This window comes from Larus michahellis, chromosome 11 (assembly GCF_964199755.1).
Source record: "Larus michahellis chromosome 11, bLarMic1.1, whole genome shotgun sequence".
Lineage (NCBI taxonomy): Eukaryota > Metazoa > Chordata > Aves > Charadriiformes > Laridae > Larus > Larus michahellis.
The window spans coordinates 2,874,534-2,891,472 of NC_133906.1; the positions used below are offsets into that span (position 1 = coordinate 2,874,534).

The following is a 16,939-nucleotide window of genomic DNA, read 5'->3' on the forward strand; positions in this document are numbered from 1 at the left end:
CACACCAGGTAGTTTGATGGGGTATTTTTTAAAGAAATGAAGCCGTTCTGGTAAAATTCCTGGAAAGTAAAATGACATCACCCCGCTTGCCCAGCCTCCACCAGACTGGTGAGCTTGCTCAAGCACAAGATCCCAGGTGATTCTTAGGTAGGTGGATCCAGACTGCTCCAGATCTGAGACCTGTGACTTGGTGAATGGAGCCTCACAAGTAGGGGTTTAGCCCCAGGAAGACACCACAAAGGCACAGGTAAGCACCTGTGGTATCAGACACTTCAGTAACTGTCAGGCTTTAACTAACCTCCCCTCCACAACAGCCTCTGAAAGGTGTCCCCATGCTTAATTTTCCATCCTGTGCACTCCTTCTTCCCACAGACTCTTGAGGGTCTTGACAAATAACCCAAGCCTGCTCCGCCCTAAAACTGATCCACATCCAAAAGCAAACTTCCAACTTTGACCTTGTTCAAAAGAAACAATGAATAAGAAGTAAACAATAGAAGTGATGCAGCCCCTAACTTCCAGTCGCTGCTGCTCACATGAAAGGAGAAGTCTTCTCCAAGCTGCTGTGCTCCTACAAAGCAGGCTGGTGGAAGACACCAGCTCTCTCACACCACGACTCCACTCGCACAGCTCATTAGCACAGCTTTAATTGGCACGTGGGATGAGGGGAAGCAATGCATGGAAGGAGCTGCAGGACAAGCGCGTGAGGGGTTTCCAACCAAAGGCTGATCAGAAGGTGTGGAGCTGGCATTCCTCCGGGCTCCTCTCAGTCTCAACACAACGACTCAAGACCATCTCCCATGGCCCCGCCAAGCCACCAGCGCTGCCAGGAAGGACCCTGCAGCGCCGAGAGGGCGATGTCATAGAATGGTTTGGGTTGGAAGGCACCTTAAAGCTCATCTCGTTCCAACCCCCTGCCCTGGGCAGGGACACCTCCCACCAGCCCAGGTTGCTCCAAGCCCCGGCCAACCTGCCCTTGAACCCCTCCAGGGATGGGGCAGCCACAGCTTCTCTGGGCAACCTGGGCCAGGGGCTCACCACCCTCACAGCAAACAATTTCTGCCTCACATCTCCTCTAAATCTCCCCTCTTCCAGTTTAAAGCCATTCCCCCTCGTCCCATGGCTCCCCTCCCTGATCCAGAGTCCCTCCCCAGCTTTCCTGGAGCCCCTTTAGGGCCTGGAAGGGGCTGGAAGGTCTCCCCGGAGCCTTCTCTTCTCCAGGCTGAACCCCCCCAGCTCTCTCAGCCTGTCCCCACAGCAGAGGGGCTCCAGCCCTCCCAGCATCTCCGGGGCCTCCTCTGGCCCCGCTCCAACAGCTCCGCGTCCTCCTGCTGTTGGTGCCCCAGAGCTGGAGGCAGGACACTGGGCTGTGGCAGTCCCCACACACGGGCAGCTTCCTGAGGGGAGCGGGTGACGGGGAGGTGGCGGGAGCACCGCGGTGCTCCCGCCACCTCCCCGTCACCCGCTCCCCTCAGGAAGCTGCCTGTGACGTCATCCCTCTTCACTATGTCGTCACAAGCGCGGCGCCCGCTGGGCACTGTAGTCCTCGCGGGGGGACTCCCCTACCCACAAGCCCCCGCGCGGCGCGACATGGTGGAGCGGGCGATGCGGGGCGGCGGGCGGTGAGGGGGCGGGGGGGGCTGCCCCGGGGGCCGCCGCCGCCGCCGCCGCCATGACCTACACGGCGGAGCAGCTGGACGGCGTGAGGCGGTGAGAGAGGCCGCGGGGGCGGGGGGGGCTCCGGCGGGCCGGGGGAGCCCCTGAGGGAGCAGCGGGGGCTTATGGAGCCCCTGAGGGAGCAGCAGGAGGCGCTGAGGGAGCTTCGAGGGCCTATGGAGCTCCTGAGGGGGCTGCAGGAGCGCCTGAGGGAGCAGCGGGGCCCATAGAGCTCCTGAGGGGGCAGCAGGAGCGCCTGAGGGAGCAGCGGGGCCCATGGAGCCCTTGAGGGAGCATGAAGGGCCCATGGAGCTCCTGAGGGAGCATCGAAGGCTGGTGACAGGCAGCAAGGGGGACATCAAGTCTCCGTGGCGGTGTCTGTGGGGGACAGGCCGGTGAAGCTAACCCTGTTTTGCCCTTCCAGAATAAAGAGGTGTCGGAACTACTATGAGATTCTGGGGGTGGAAAGGGACGCCGGCGAGGAGGAGCTGAAGAAAGCCTATCGCAAACTGGCCCTGAAATTTCACCCTGACAAGAACCGCGCTCCCGGGGCAACAGAGGCTTTTAAAGGTGAGGGGAAAGGGGGCTGGCCTGCTTTCCAAAGCCGTACAGCAAGAGTAAAACAGGGACAGGCTGCCTCAGGCTTACAGTTCTGCACCTTATATAAATAAAGGCATTACACAGGCCTGTATAGCTGGTCGTTTTTATAGACAGATATGCGCATCTGCACAAAATCCCATAGCCGCTCGGCAAGATTTGCCTTTTAATCTCCAGAATACAGATTTCTGTTAGGAGGAAAGGGAAACGTATCCCAGATCTCATTCCTATGTACTGCTAAAGGTTCAGAATGATGCAAGGAAATAATACTGGCCATGCAGGAGAGTGTGGTGTTGTGTAACCAATAACTTCTGTGTCATAAATAAAATAATATATATATATAAATGCAAGCATATTAAATTTGAGTCCAGTATTCACTGTCTTTTCAGTAGCATTGCAATCTAAACCTGTATCAACTATGTTAGCATCTAAACTCTTACATCTTTTTGCCTTTTCTGTGCTCTGTTGCAGCTGTCTGCAAGAGCACTGTAAGGCAGCGCGAGGAAAGAAAGATAGTCATTCATAGTCTATTAGACTAAGGAGGTTTTGAAGGTCTTTTCTTCATTTTTTTGTGTTATGGTTGTATTTCTCTATGAACTTGTTTACAGCCGTGTTCTGAGGAAGATCAAGGAAGAAGATGAACCAAACAAGCACTTCTGGGTGGTTTGACATAAAGTGTGAAATAGATATGCTCTACAGCTTCACAAGCATCTCTGCTGACAGAAAAACTCGGAATCTCGTTCTGCATTTTAATTAGTGTCTGCCGTTATTAACTTTGTATCAACTGTATATGGAGGTGTATTTCTATGTCAGCACTTAGTTTGATCTGATAAAATGTTGCAGTCTCACTCAATCTCTTGACTGAAATGGTCTCTCTCGCCTCAGTTTTACAAATATTTCGGCTCTTTCCATATACATTAACACTTTTGTCTTTCTCCTGGTATCAGTGATAGCAGGAAACAGGTTCCATCACAGGTAATGACAGTGTTGTAATGCTTTTTTTACAAAGGCAGTTCTTTCGAAAGTAACTCAGTCTTTGATCAAGCACAGATTTTCTATGCCTGTTTGGGCTATTTTGCTACTCTGCTTATAAAAGTCTGAGATCTGGAAATACTGCGTGGTATATGCCTGTGTAACGCTTCTTTTAATTCACTCTCCAGCAATAAGCAATGCTTTTGCAGTTCTGAGCAACCCTGAAAAACGACTACGATACGATGAATTCGGAAGCGACCAAGAGCATGTCAGCACTGGCCAGGCCAGGCACTATAATTACTACACAGAATTTGAAGCAGACATTACACCAGAAGAAATATTCAATGTGTTTTTTGGTGGGCACTTTCCTACAGGTCAGTATCTGTCTGCGCTGTTTTTGAAATGCAATGCACTGACACTAGACCATAAAGGAAGTTCAGCTTCTCTTGGTACTGCTCAGGGAGTTGATTATACTTCTGAAAAGAGGAAAAACTTTTTTGCTTTTACTCTTTTCTCCCTTCCTAGCTTTTTATGCCTGGAAAAGCTCCCTTAATGCATGGTTTAAACTACAGATTTTAGCAACTCTGTTCCCCAAAAAATGTTGTCAGAGCCCAGCTTTGCTGTCCAGAAATGCGCCTGGAAGAGAGAGCTGCCAGTGGGGTAATGGTTGTTGCTGCTGGGAGAAGTTCCTAACCTCCCAGCCTCTCTTGAAAATTTCTGACAGTACTTGTCAGGGGTAAGAACATTTTAGTCTGGCAGGGGGTTAAGCTGTTTGATTCTTGGGAAGGCAACGTTTTAATACTGGCTGTAGCTAAAGAGCCTTCTTTTTGATTTTGCTTTTTTTCGCTCCTTTGTCTTAACCCATCAATGTTATGGGAGGTAAAATAAGGGGTGAATGAGAAGGTATCAGAGGCATCTTTGCTGACGATGATGTACTGTGTCCAGTTTTGGGCCCCTCACTACAGGAAAGACACTGAGATTCTGGAGCGGGTCCAGAGAAGGGCAACGGAGCTGGTGAGGGGTCTGGAGCACAAGTCTGGTGAGGAGCGGCTGAGAGAGCTGGGGGTGTTCAGCCTGGAGAAAAGGAGGCTGAGGGGAGACCTTCTCGCTCTCTACAGCTCCCTGAAAGGAGGATGTAGAGAGGTGGGGGTGAGTCTCTTCTCCCAAGTAACAAGCAATAGGATGAGAGGAAATGGCCTCAAGCTGTCCCAGGGGAGGTTTAGATTGGATATTAGGAAAAATTTCTACACCGAACGGGTTATCCAACATCGGAACAGGCTGCCTAGGGAAGTGGTTGAGGCACCATCCCTGGAGGTTTTTAAAAGATGGGTAGACGTGGTGCTGAGGGACATGGGTGAGTTGGGTTTTTTTTGCCAATGTTATGTTGGTGGTTGGACTCCATGATCTGAAAGGTCCCTTCCAACCTGGACAATTCTGTGATTCTATGATACTATGATTCTACCTTACTGTGTTCCAGTGCACCGTGGCAGCAGCTCCTGGCGTTGTGGTCTCAGTGCCCCTCTAACTAGGAAAACATGGGAGTTCGTTCGGCTCACAGCAGCTTGCACGCTGTAAAGAAATTAAAACGTCTTAGCTTAGAAATTGATGCCTGCCAGGAAAGGCTGGCTGTTACTGGGTATGCAATATCTAGTAACAGAACAGCAGATCCCTACCTGTAGAAGCTCGGTGCATGTCTCAGTCCAGCCTTGGCTTTTGTATTTGTAGAAAAAATAGAAAGATATGCAAGATTGGTGGAATACGGGTTTGGATCAAAATAAATCTGAAAGGTATGGTGAGCTCAGGAGTCTTCCTGGCAGTATCTAGCGAATTGCTTTAGCACTCTTGTAAACTTTCTCACCTCCGAGGCATGGTATAAAGCAACATACACACCAATTACAGCCTAAATTCACAGATCCATGTAGTTACTTACGAGCTCCCTGTAACCTTATTCTCTGTGGTAGCATCTTGCAGCTCAGGGGACCTCAAATTGTTTTCAAAATGCCATCGGTAGATGTGCAAAGGGAGCCAAACTCAGCGTGGCACACGGCGTTTGCAAGTTTTCCGTTTCTGACTTTGCAAGAAGTTGCACCTGCGTGTGCCTTTTGCCTCAGCCACCAGTGAAACGTTGCCCTCGTGGAACATGACTGCGATGTTGCTGTGGGCGGCAGGGGTGCTTGGAGTTGGGGACAAGAAATTGAGGAGCCGGGGGAGGAATTTGAGTGCTGGGCATGGCAAATTTAACAGGTAGAGTGGCATGAAGAAGTAAATGGGAATTTTTGTCGAAGTGGCAAAGAAGAAAAAAATAAAAAGATAATTTCATAGTAATAGGCGTTGGTGGTAAACAATAGTTTCCTCGCCAAAAAAGTGTTTGGGTCTGAATTTATGTACGTTTTCCAAATCTAAAAGTGAGTTTTAAAACATGGAAAATTGACAGTTCAGTAGTTTTCCAAGTAGGCAAAGTCTACACAATTTCTACTTAGGGAGAGAATTACTAGTAAGAGGGTGAGCAAATAGTTGATATAAAGACGATGTTTTTTAAAGTGTCTTAATGTTAAGTAGGACCTGTGTGCCTGAGCTGAAGTTTGTGCGAAGCTGCAGCATTGTGCTGGGTTTTGTTTTGTGACGCCTTGCTGTCACCAGGCTTTCTGGAAATCTGAATAAGATTAAACTCATTAGGGTAAACTTGGAGTACTCGTTCACTTAGGGTAAACTCATTTCTACAGCTGTTGTGGGCAGGTTTATGGTTTTGTTGTGTTTTTTTACTGTGCATTTTTCCTCTATGGAAATTCAGTGGAAAAATATTAAAAGTTAAAATGTTAAATCTCATAGGTCTAAAAGGAGACTCTGCACTTGTCATAGTGTTACAGTTATAATGGGTAGAGGCTACAAGTTGAACTTCCTTCTCATAAAATAAATGCACAATGGAAGCAAAGAAACTGCTGGCAGAAATTCTTTGAGAAACATAGGATTTGGGAAAACTTTTTTCTAGGCACCCCGCAAAATCCATTCTTCTCTTCCCGCACGTGCTTCTGTTTTTTCACAGCTTGGTAAAATATTGTCTGGGCAGTGTTGAATAATAGAAACAAACTTTCTTTTTCAAGAAAGAAACATCCGTTCTTCCCGCGGGCCTTGTTTGGCTCTCTGTTGGAGCTCTGACTACAAACATGTCTAGAACCTTGGAAAAATGTTTGAACAAGCAGTGAAACAGACGTTTTGACACAATACCGAAGGTCACTTCCGCCCAGGTTTCTTGTAGAATTCTTTGGGAAATTTGGAGAAAGGACAGTCCAACAATGTAAAATAACGTGGCATCTTTCACAGGGCTTAAAAATAGATTTGCATTTCTGTTGTCATGATAAGGCCACAAATTTCAATTCTCTTAATACAAAGACATTCTCAATTTCAATAGAGAGAGCACAGCGATTATTAAGATATTCATATGGCGATAAAATCAGGGTTGAAGCTTCAAATCGAAACAACATATGCAATTCTTTCCTCATTTTAGAATTTTTTAAAATAAATCAACTACATTCAGTGTGCAAGAAAGGAAATCCTGAATTGTACTCTTTTTTTTTTAACTCATTTTTTAAGTCTTTTTCCTTATTGTAAAATCATTAAGGGAAACTATTATTAGCTTGAAGGAAGAGGAAGTAGAAATGAGCGTAGAAGACCATATTCAGTAATTATGGGAAGCCATAATTCATGGCCTGAGTCTGGTGAGGCAGATTAATTTTCCTGCGTAGCGCCTGGGGATGCAACACAAGCTATGGCCTTGCAAGTGAATGTGACAAAAACAATATTAAAATATGAGATACAACAATAAAAGTTTTGGCATGTTTCTGCAGTTTGATTTAAATTAAGAAGGACTTGGGGCATACTTTACGATTTCTCTGGTAGGCTTTTTGGAACGGCATATTATTTTGACGTTTAAATCTGAGGTGTGTTTGCACTTTGTAATCTGAGGTCTCCCAACTCTCGTTCACAACGTGCAGATAATCAACTAGAAACTCTGAGAAATACAGGTGAATACCAGCAACTGGATGAAAATGGTGACTCTCTCTTGGTTTCTCTTAACAGGAAATATCCATATGTTCTCAAATGTAGCCAGAGATGCACACTATTATCCACGGAGGCACCGACATGAAAGACCATGGACGCAGGAGCAGGAGGAGGAAGAAAACAGGCCACAGGTAGCCAGGAGGAGGCATCTCTTGGGCTTAAATATTTCACCAGGGTGCGGGGGCCACTTATGCATCTGAAGCCAGGACAGACTTTCCCATCCTTAAATGCTTAAGTGTTTATCCTCAAGTGCTGCAGCCAAAATGGATGTTTTCAAAAGTAACTACATTGTTTGTTATTAATCACTACATTAAAAATACATTGTATCAATAGGATTACAGGCCCTGGAGCTTCTGTCATCGAGTGTTTTGCTAGTGCTTGCTTTTTGCAAGCTCTGATGGTTTTGTAATCCAACAACAATTAGTCCAAATGTGGACTGATAACAGATACGGAAGTACTGGCTTGTCCTCGTGGCATATTTAAGCCTTCTGTAAATTAGCTCACAGTTTCTGCCCAGGTGCTGCACAGGCTTTTTCCAGCCTGGGGCAGGATAGGTCTGGGATAGTTTTCTACCAACTGAAACCTCTGGGTGAGACACAAGGTGTCATTTGTTACTAGCGCACATACACACGTGCCATCTGCCTTGGAAAAATCTTCCTCTGGAGGCAGTCTGTTAACCTACTGAGATCCTTCTCCAAGGAGGATTAATTTTTCCCTGTGAATCTCTTGCAGTCAGGCTCTGGAAAACCTGATACAGCCTATAGACAGCTAAGCTGGGGCAAATGAATCCCACCTACTGCTGCGTCAGGTATTCTTGCTGCTATCCCAGGGCAGTGAGCAAAATCTAAATAGCTGCATATTATATTTTGCTCCTGATGAGAAAAGGCATTTTAGAAGGGTGGTTTAAAAATCAGATGAAGAGCAGAAGTACAGATCTGTGTTTTCTCTGTGGCTGTCAGAACTCTGGTCTTTTGATATTTTTTACCCACTCTTTTGTTCTACTAAATTCATTCAAACAAAAAACCCAAGTGCTTGCATCCTGTCCCAAGTCACACTGCATACAGTCTCTTAACCCTTTCCTTTTCAGCCATTTTATCCAGTCTTTGAACAGAGATTGAGATTTTCAGAAGGCACGTAGCAAGCTTCAGAAGATGCACAGAAAGCTGTAGGCACAAATGGGAATTGCAGTGTCTTCCTTCAGTTTGGGTTGTCAGCTGGTGACTGACGGGTGCAGCCTTGTGAAGGAAGCTGTAGATGAAAGAAAACTCATGAAAATATAATTGAAAGAAAATGGGTTTAAAGACTTTCCTGAGATTATTGCTAATATTTTGAAGTTAAGATGTTATCCCTCTCAAAATTTGAAAGTACTTCCTCTTTTTTTCCTTTCAGTTTACATTTAATACATTGTTGATCTGGATAGATAGCCGTGTTTCTGTGAACAGATGCATCCTTTGCCATCTATATCTTTTCTTGACTGCTAATTCTTCTTGTTCGTTTCAGAATTCATATTCTGCATTTATTCAGTTGATGCCCATTTTCATAATAATAATAGTGTCGGTAGTAACTCAACTGATGGCCACAAACCCACCCTACAGCCTATTCTACAAATCGTAAGTTATTTAAAAACACATTTTTCAGGTCCTCAGTGTTTGTGATAAGGAGGTAGACGGAAGTCGGACTTGATAGCAAAATGCATGTCAGTGTTCTTTTCTCCTCTTTCTAGAAAGTGTTATCAATTTGTAAATAAGGAAATACCAACAGTCTCCGTTGACGAGTTCTCCTAAGCGTTATCGCTGTGAAGTTAACTATGGTGAGCTTTATTGTGCTGTGTGCTGAACAAACCGAGGCGCCGAGCCAGAACGCTTCTCAACTGGTGTGAAATGTTTTCGCACAGCGCTACAGTAGCAGGAATGTGGGAGTAGCTCAGCTACACCGCCGAGCCGCCTCTCATCTGCCCAGCCCCCAGGGAGCTGTGGACGACTGCTGAGGGTCCCCGTAAAGCAATTAAGAAATGAAGCCTGCTGTTTCACAATATAGATCCAAATCTGCTCTGGAGCCTGAATTCCTCTGGAAGAATTGTCAAGCTCCACGGATCATTAAAGCCTTGAAGTGCCGTGGTTTAACGTTTGTAAAGAACCAGGACCCCGGGCTTGCAGAGGGCAACCTGAACTGGTCAGCTCTGGAAGCAGAACCTGCTGGCATCTGAGTTTACAGGACAGAAGAAAATCTACTTGCCCCTCTCGGCATCCAGTGTTGGGAGGAAGGAAGCTCTCGTGGGAAAGAGCTGACCAGTTCAGTCACCTTCACTGGCTCTTACTGGGATAGGAGTGGGAGTCAGCAGGTTTTGGAGAGCCTGCTGCATGCAGCAGTAGCAGAGTGCTCCAAAGACTTCCCTTGCTCCCTTCTAGCAGCAAAACTACTCAGCTTTAGGCCCATATACTGTCATAGTAGCCCAACAGCCTTTATCGTTTGTTACCACAAGATGTCAGTGTGTAGAGCTAGCATGAGAACAAGAGGGTGGTTGTTTTTTGGTTTGGATTTTGGGGTTTTTTTCAGGGTGTTTTTGCTATCTGTCAGTCCCATGTGAAACCTCCCACACTGCTGCCAGAGCAGCTAATCTCTCCTGCTTGTCTTCGCTATCTCCCCTTCTACTGTTGATTTGAGATAGTCAGGCCCAAACCTCATACACAGTTATGCTGTTTCTCTAAATCATATCCTTGAAAAAACAAACAGCCTGAAAACTAAACGAAATGGTTTATCTAAAGCGAGCATACATCTCTGAGACATAGTGAGAGAGAAAGAAGAGAGTCCAGGAAACAGAAGGCACAAACTGGATTCCATTGAGTAGCGCGTAACCTTTGTGTTTTGGCTGCCTGCCCCTTTCTCTGGGCAGTGATTTGGAAAAACGCCTGGGTGTCTTTGCTCAAATAAGGAAGTTCAGTATAAGGGTATAGTTTAATCCAGGGGCTGTGTCAGAGTGGCTAAGTCTACCTACAGGATATTCTGCGGGGTATTCCATGCCCCACTTCGCTTACTGATGATTATAAAACCCTAAAGGAAAGTATAACAAGACGCTCCCCTGCTAATTTTTATTTCCACTAAAGGGTCCAGAAATCGGGAAAGTCCAGATCCAATTGCATTATGCCCTAAGCAATATGAGGGCTGTATGCCTTTCCTATAATTTCTATATTTTTCATGAATTCCTATGGATTTCTGGACCTAACTTGCCAGAAGTTACCAGCAAGCAGAAGAAAGCATGTGGAGCTTCCGCTCACAGATAAACTTTGCTCTTACATTTTGGTAGTTGTCTTGACTGAGCTGTTGAGAACAAACCCAGTATTTGGAAGGAACAGTGTCAGCTCCGAGTCAGTTCTTTGTAGATCTCTCCAAATATTAGATGCTTTCCTATGGGTTTTGGGCGAGGGGAGGTGCGTGTGAATTCTGTTTGTAGTGCACAGCTTGCTGTGCCTGAGACTTGTAATTTCCTAATTGGATGGCTGAGGGAGCTATAGTCCTGCAGAAAGTAACTGTAAATAAGTTGTAAATATTGTCCTCTGGAAATACTAATATGAAGCAACATCTCTTGATTTCTTTATATTTGAACTGCTAAAAAGAAATCCATTTTCTCCATGATGTTTTCACAGGTCCATAGGCCATGTTATTAGTAGAGAAACGGAGAATTTGCAGGTGCCTTACTATGTTGATAAAAACTTTGAAAAGAATTATCAAGGAGCGGAACTTCAAGAGCTAGAGAAAACGGTTGAAAAAGATTACATAGACTATATTCAGACCAGCTGCTGGAAGGAGAAACAGCAAAGTAAGTTATTTTTGTTGCAAGTGTGTGCCTACAACCCATCAGTAGTTGTATGGTGGCTACGCTTCACAAAGCACTGCCGGTTTTAGCCTCATTTTCTGATGCTTATAAGATCTCGAACCTCGCACTGGTATTTCTCACATCTGCTCTTAGCACTGTGTTTGCTATTCTTGAGGGTCTGTCAAAATTAATTTTAGGTGATTCTGAGAGACAAGCGGAAAGTAGGTTTCGCCGTTTGAGACGTTTTTTTCCACTCAGTTTTTTATGCTTGAATAACTCTTAGCGATGATGTTTTAAACGTATAATCCACCCCATTTGTCTGGCTCTGACAGATTGTTAGGGCTAGAAAAGATCTTGAGACGTCACCTATTACACATTTCCTTTGCTGGAGCAAAATGATTTTGCTTTGACTGGCTCCATGAGAACATCATTTAACTTCTTCAAAACTTCATCAGAAGTTTTGGCCTACTTAGGTGCTTTTGGTAACCTTGCAGTGGACTGTGTTACTGGTATCAGTTATCAAAGAGCGTACTCCTGTACTTGTTTTGTGCGCTTATTTGCATTTCCTATCTTTAGATGAGTTTGAGATCATGTTTTTCACCATAGTCAAGATTGCCTTTTAAAAACAAGAATGGAATGCAGAAAGGGAGAACACAAAAATGTGAGCATTCAAAATGATTATTCTCATGTCAATCCTAAGTCAATCAGTGGCACCTATAAAGGCGTGTATTTTAACCTCGTAATGTGTTATTTGTTAATTATTACTCTTCTAGTTCATTTTAAATAGAGCAAATCCCTGCTTCTTTTGTAACTGTACAGAATAATCTGCACAGTATCGTACAGAATCTGGACAATATAGTGTACAGAAATCAAGTTACAAGGACTAACTGAAGTGGGGATGTCGTGACTGATTTTTTTTTTTTTCAGCTAAAGAACTCATCACCTTTAAATGCGTAAACACAAACTACTGCTGTGCGTAAAGGAAACTGGAAGAAGTTGTCTCTGTGTCAATGTTTAATAGCCGGCAAGCTGCTTTCACACACTAGTAGGGCTTTCTAAATTGCTGCAGTCCTCGGCACACTACTAAAAACTGACTTTGCACTTGTTTACAGTTTCTTTACCAATTGCATCGTTATGGAAGCATACACTTTGTCTAAACAAGACTTGTTTAATCCTGGGCTAGAGGTAACATGAGTGTTGCTGACTCCAAACTATTTACAGGTTTTTGATGGGAAGGGTTGTTTTGTTTTATTTTACGTAAAAGTTACCAATCTTGCTTTTGAAGAGAAATGCACAGAGGTAGGCTCTGAAGTTAGAAAAGCAAAGAACCCATAATATAAGACTGTAAAAATCCCAAACAGTCCCTTAGTTTCTGCTGTGTTTGACTTGTGATCTTTGAGCATCTGTGGCTGGCGGTAGCAGCCTCTAGGTATAACGTGGCTGTTAATAACCGTAAATGTAGGCTTCGTGTGTAGGCTTGCTATAGAGAGAATTTAGTTCTTACAGAAAAATCCTTTTAATTGACCTTGTGCAACTGAAAGTCGCCATCTTGTCTCTCTCACGCAGGAGTGCCGTGCCCCAAAACGGGCAGCAGGGTTTGCAAGGCTTACAGAGAGGGTAGTCGGAGAGGGGGAGATGATCCAGCATCGAATGCCAACTAACGCCTGCAAAACGATGCTCCTCTGCAGCTTTTTACACTTAGAGACTTCATTAGTCACACATCTGCAAATATATTTACAAGGTCCACAATTAGCAGTAGCCTGAGGAGACCACTGTAATTAAAAAAAAACATTTTCAGAATGATTACCATCTAGGCCAGCGAGCAGGTAATGAGCACAGCTGAGACTCTGCTAACTTTAGCACAGCCACGTTTGTAAAAATAAACTGTGAATACAAGATGGAGTGCTGGGGAAGAGTTCTCTGGAGATGTCGAGACAGTTCTTGGTCAGCTCTTGCTTCATAACTTTGGTCCGTTAATTCTTGTTTAAGTGTTTAATTTAGTGTAATCAGCTTTTTTTTGTGTCAGTTGAATGCCTATTAATAGCGCATTTGTTTTGTTTACTGAGGGTGCATTTCTCTTTAGCACCAGCACAATGGACATAGATTAGTTACATAGGAACAGGTTGATTTTTAAAGTCCTTGATTTTATGACCTGACAAGTCTTACCTGGTGTCCGACTACCTTAAGGAAAACTGTAAAAGTAACTGATTTATCAGGCAGTCACTTTCATGCTGCTGCACTAGACAGTGTTCCTCCCCTCACAGCAGAAGAGCGTCTAAAAGTTGCGTACGCTGTGGGTTTTGGTCTTCTGAAGTTTTTGATACAATTAAGTACAAAAAGCACGTGCCAGGTTTTTGCAGGGGATTGTTCAGCTGTGATAGCACAACTGTAAAGTTAAGACTGCAAAGAGCTCCGAGTTGTAGAAAATTACAGAGAGGCAACTGAAAACAGAGTAAATATGGATGTGGAGCTGGAATTCGGTGTTTTAGGACTTCCTTAAAAAGTGCAAAGGAACAACTCTGTGTACAAGATTGAAAAAGACAAGAAACAGAGGTGACAGAATGAATGCTGTCAGAAGTGCAAGCATTTGCGTAATTTTGCCCCATTGGAGAAGCGTAAACTACAATTCTTCACTGCACAACTCCAGGGACTCTGGACTCGGAGACAATTACCCGAGTCTAGTTTTGCTGAAGGCGTGTCGGGGCTGTGTGCCCAGCAGTACTTGCGTGGCATTTTAGTTATAAAACATCAAAAATTGATTCCTGATCCGAAATAAAATGTTCGTGGCTGTCAGTTTGTAAAGCTTTTCAATAAATAGGTGGAGGGTTAAAGGGCTTTAAATTTCAGTGGGACAGGGACGGAGGACGTAAGGCATGAAAGGACCTATTGAAGTTCGTTCCTCTCTGAATGATTTTGTAAAAGGAAGGACTTGTAGGGTGTATAAAAGCTCTTTGAAAAACTGTGTGTCATCAGGTAGCCTGTGCTTAGGGAATTTTTGACCTTTTCAGAAACAAATTACTGCTATTCTCTTAGGTGCATCTAATCCTCAGTCTAAATTATTCTCCAGGGAGAAAGCTATATTAAGACTTCCTTACCTAATCAGCAAAAGAAACTTCTCTGAATTACTGGGGGGAAATAACTTAAACAATGGGATTATTTCACTTTTATGTTGCTTTTGAGAAGAAGGGGACAAAATATGCAAAGTACATTCGAGATTGTATTGTTAATGGAAGGGCACAGAGGCCTTTCAGACACGTCCCTCGGCGAGCTGTTCACCTTCCTGTAATCAATACCAAAAAAATAAAATAAAATTAAAAGGATTTGTAATGCCTTCTGGGCAAACCTCTTGCCAGACAGTTTGAATTCTGAGAAGTGCAGCGTGGAAATAACCCATTAAAGTATATATTTGGACGGGTGCTCTGGGCCCTTGCGGAGTGGATGTGCCAAAAGAGCTGCGTTTTTGGGTTACGTGGGCAGGGATGTACGTCTGGTAATTCCTGCTCAGTTTAGGAGGCTGCAGGCAGCTGACACAGCCCCGGGGCAGCCAGAGGAAAAGGAGTCATGAGGCTTGTCAGCGAAATGCCACTGGTAGGTGTGGGGTAACCCCCCACTCCGAGCCAGTCTGCGCCTGGTGACCCGCCGGTGAGGATCGGTGCAGGAGGGACGAGATGCGGTTCAAATGTGAATAGCGGTGTCACCTAAAGCAGGTGCTGTGTGGCAAACCAAGTGGTCTCCTACTAGTCCCTTTTTATGCATGGTTAGTTTAACGATATACCTATATTTTACAGCAATCGGCTACTCTTTAGATCATTAACAGAATTTTTAGTGTTACGTGACTTCTAAGCTACACTTCTATAGTTTGTGTTTTCTTTGCAGACAGTAAACTTATTTTTTGTTTTGGTTATTGTCTTACTAGTGCACTAATAGAAAGGGTTATTATAACTGAGTTTTCAAGCATTTATATATAAAATATATATAAATATATATAAATATTTTATATATATATAAAATATATATAAAATACTGTTTTCTTAAGTAGCTAGCCTGGTTAAAGAGAATGCCCTCTCTTTAAAGAAAGTTATTAACATGCCCATTTTCACTGGAACGAGGTGAATTAAAAAAAAAAAAGCATGCCACAAGGATAACAGAGCAACGGGAAGCAGTTATTTAAAGCAGGCGGACGGCTTCATCCTAATATATGTATTTTTTTTCATCTTTCAGAGTCTGATTTGTCAAATTTGGCCAAGCTATACAGAGACGAGCGGTTAAAACAGAAGGCGGAATCGCTGAAACTTGAGCACTGTGAGAAGCTCTCCAGTCTGATTGGAATGCACAAAGGGCGCTGACCAGGACACGCGCGTTCTGTAGTTTTATTTATTGCTGGTTTAGCTTATGTTTTTATTTTCCTATGTATAAAAAAGGGAAGGAGTCTATTGTGAAGAGTCTGAACATTGGATTCCTTCTGCATATAGTGCAGAGATGGGCCAACACAAGCCGTAGAGCCAGTGTTGCTGTAATATATTCTGTACACTATATTTGGTTCCAAGGACCAGTGGCACTTTGTAAATTAATTCCCTGGGAAACGCTGTTAGTTTGGAACCTGTCTTCGTCGGTAGTTTGTCTGCCATCCAAACAGTATGTACTTCCCAGGAGAGCAGACGAATGTCTTAGCTTTCTGTATTTTATATGGACCTGCGATGCACTCGATCATGCGAGCGGCGTAGTTCTCAGTATTAAGTGCACTCGCCTTCTCATGCAGATTCCAAGCGGCTGTCCTCGCCTCTACAGTGGTTTGGAAGGAGAATTTAGACGGAAGGCGGTGCGTTTCCTGTTGGAGCGTACTGTGCGATGCTTAATTCAAAAGAGTCGAGCACCTGCCTCAGGGGAGCGCTCGAGCGGGCTCCCAGCTCTCCGTACAGGCAAAGGGAGCTCACCCCACGCTTGTCTGGCTGCAGGGCCGTGCCCGCACTGTTCCTCGGGGAGACAACACGCTGAGATGCCATCGGCAACGTCGAAGGAGAAGATGGGAGTCTGTGAGTGGCACCAAGTCTGCCAGACTGTAGAGAAAGGACAACTCTCTTTATTTCCTCGTATGTTTTCAGTGGCATATTTTTAAGCTGGCTGTTTAATTCTGATTTTTATCTGCAAAGTCTTCTCCAGCTGTTACAGAGGTCCTGCTTTTTCTGGTACAGTTTTGATGTAGCATATTTTTACTCTGTTGAGCAGTTATGAATGTTTCACTGTAGAGATTACTATTGCAAGGAAAAAGATCCCTGTGGTAGCGTCCTCTTTTTTTCTTCATCCTCCTTCACAAAACCAGGGTTGAGGATGGCTTATGCTCGTCGGCAGCAGAGGACAGAGTGTTAGTGCTCCAGTTGAGCATCTTTAACCTCCTGAGCCAGTTTCTCTGGTGGGGTGCCGCGGGTGTGTACCCCACGGGGAATGAACTGTTCTTCCAAGGGACATCTCCGAGGAATGCAGGCACCGGAGGTGCAGGCTTCTGCCCTCCCTCCCTGATGCGGGGGCTCAGTGTAGCCTCTCTGCCATGGAAGTTAAAACCGGACATCCCTTGGGTGTTGCCCCCATTCCTAAAACTCGCTATGATGGCCTTGGCTTAAACCTCAAAAGTTTGTGAAATGCCAGTGAAATGCCAACGGTGTCCCGTTGGTGTGGGTGCACCACGGCTGGTGCTGAGAGCGGGTAACTGGGACCGTAGGTGCTGGGCAACGTCACCTTGGTGTCCCTGTCCCCTCTATTAGAGTGGTGGGAGGTCGGGCACCAAGTGAAGCTGGGAGCTGCAGGAAGAGGAGGTGATTCTGCCCCTCTACTCCACTCTCCTGAGGT

General features: G+C 44.8%; 1 protein-coding gene across 1 annotated transcript; it reads left to right on the forward strand.

The window, feature by feature from the left end:
• The first annotated feature begins 1,561 nt into the window (after positions 1-1,561).
• Positions 1,562-16,365, forward strand: DNAJC18 (DnaJ heat shock protein family (Hsp40) member C18). Its single transcript, XM_074604072.1, has 7 exons — positions 1,562-1,707; positions 2,078-2,223; positions 3,411-3,596; positions 7,300-7,412; positions 8,782-8,891; positions 10,926-11,098; positions 15,317-16,365. Exons 1-7 carry the CDS (start codon positions 1,670-1,672, stop codon positions 15,439-15,441), a joined length of 891 nt encoding a protein of 296 aa, XP_074460173.1. The 5' UTR covers positions 1,562-1,669; the 3' UTR covers positions 15,442-16,365.
• Positions 16,366-16,939: the final 574 nt, after the last annotated feature.

Coding starts and splice junctions, on each gene's coding strand:
- DNAJC18 (XM_074604072.1), top strand. CDS start 1,670: ATGACCTACACGGCGGAGCAGCTGGACGGCGTGAGGCG. Junction 3,597..7,299: donor TGGTGGGCACTTTCCTACAG/GTCAGTATCTGT, acceptor TTCTCTTAACAG/GAAATATCCATATGTTCTCA. Junction 11,099..15,316: donor CTGGAAGGAGAAACAGCAAA/GTAAGTTATTTT, acceptor TTCATCTTTCAG/AGTCTGATTTGTCAAATTTG.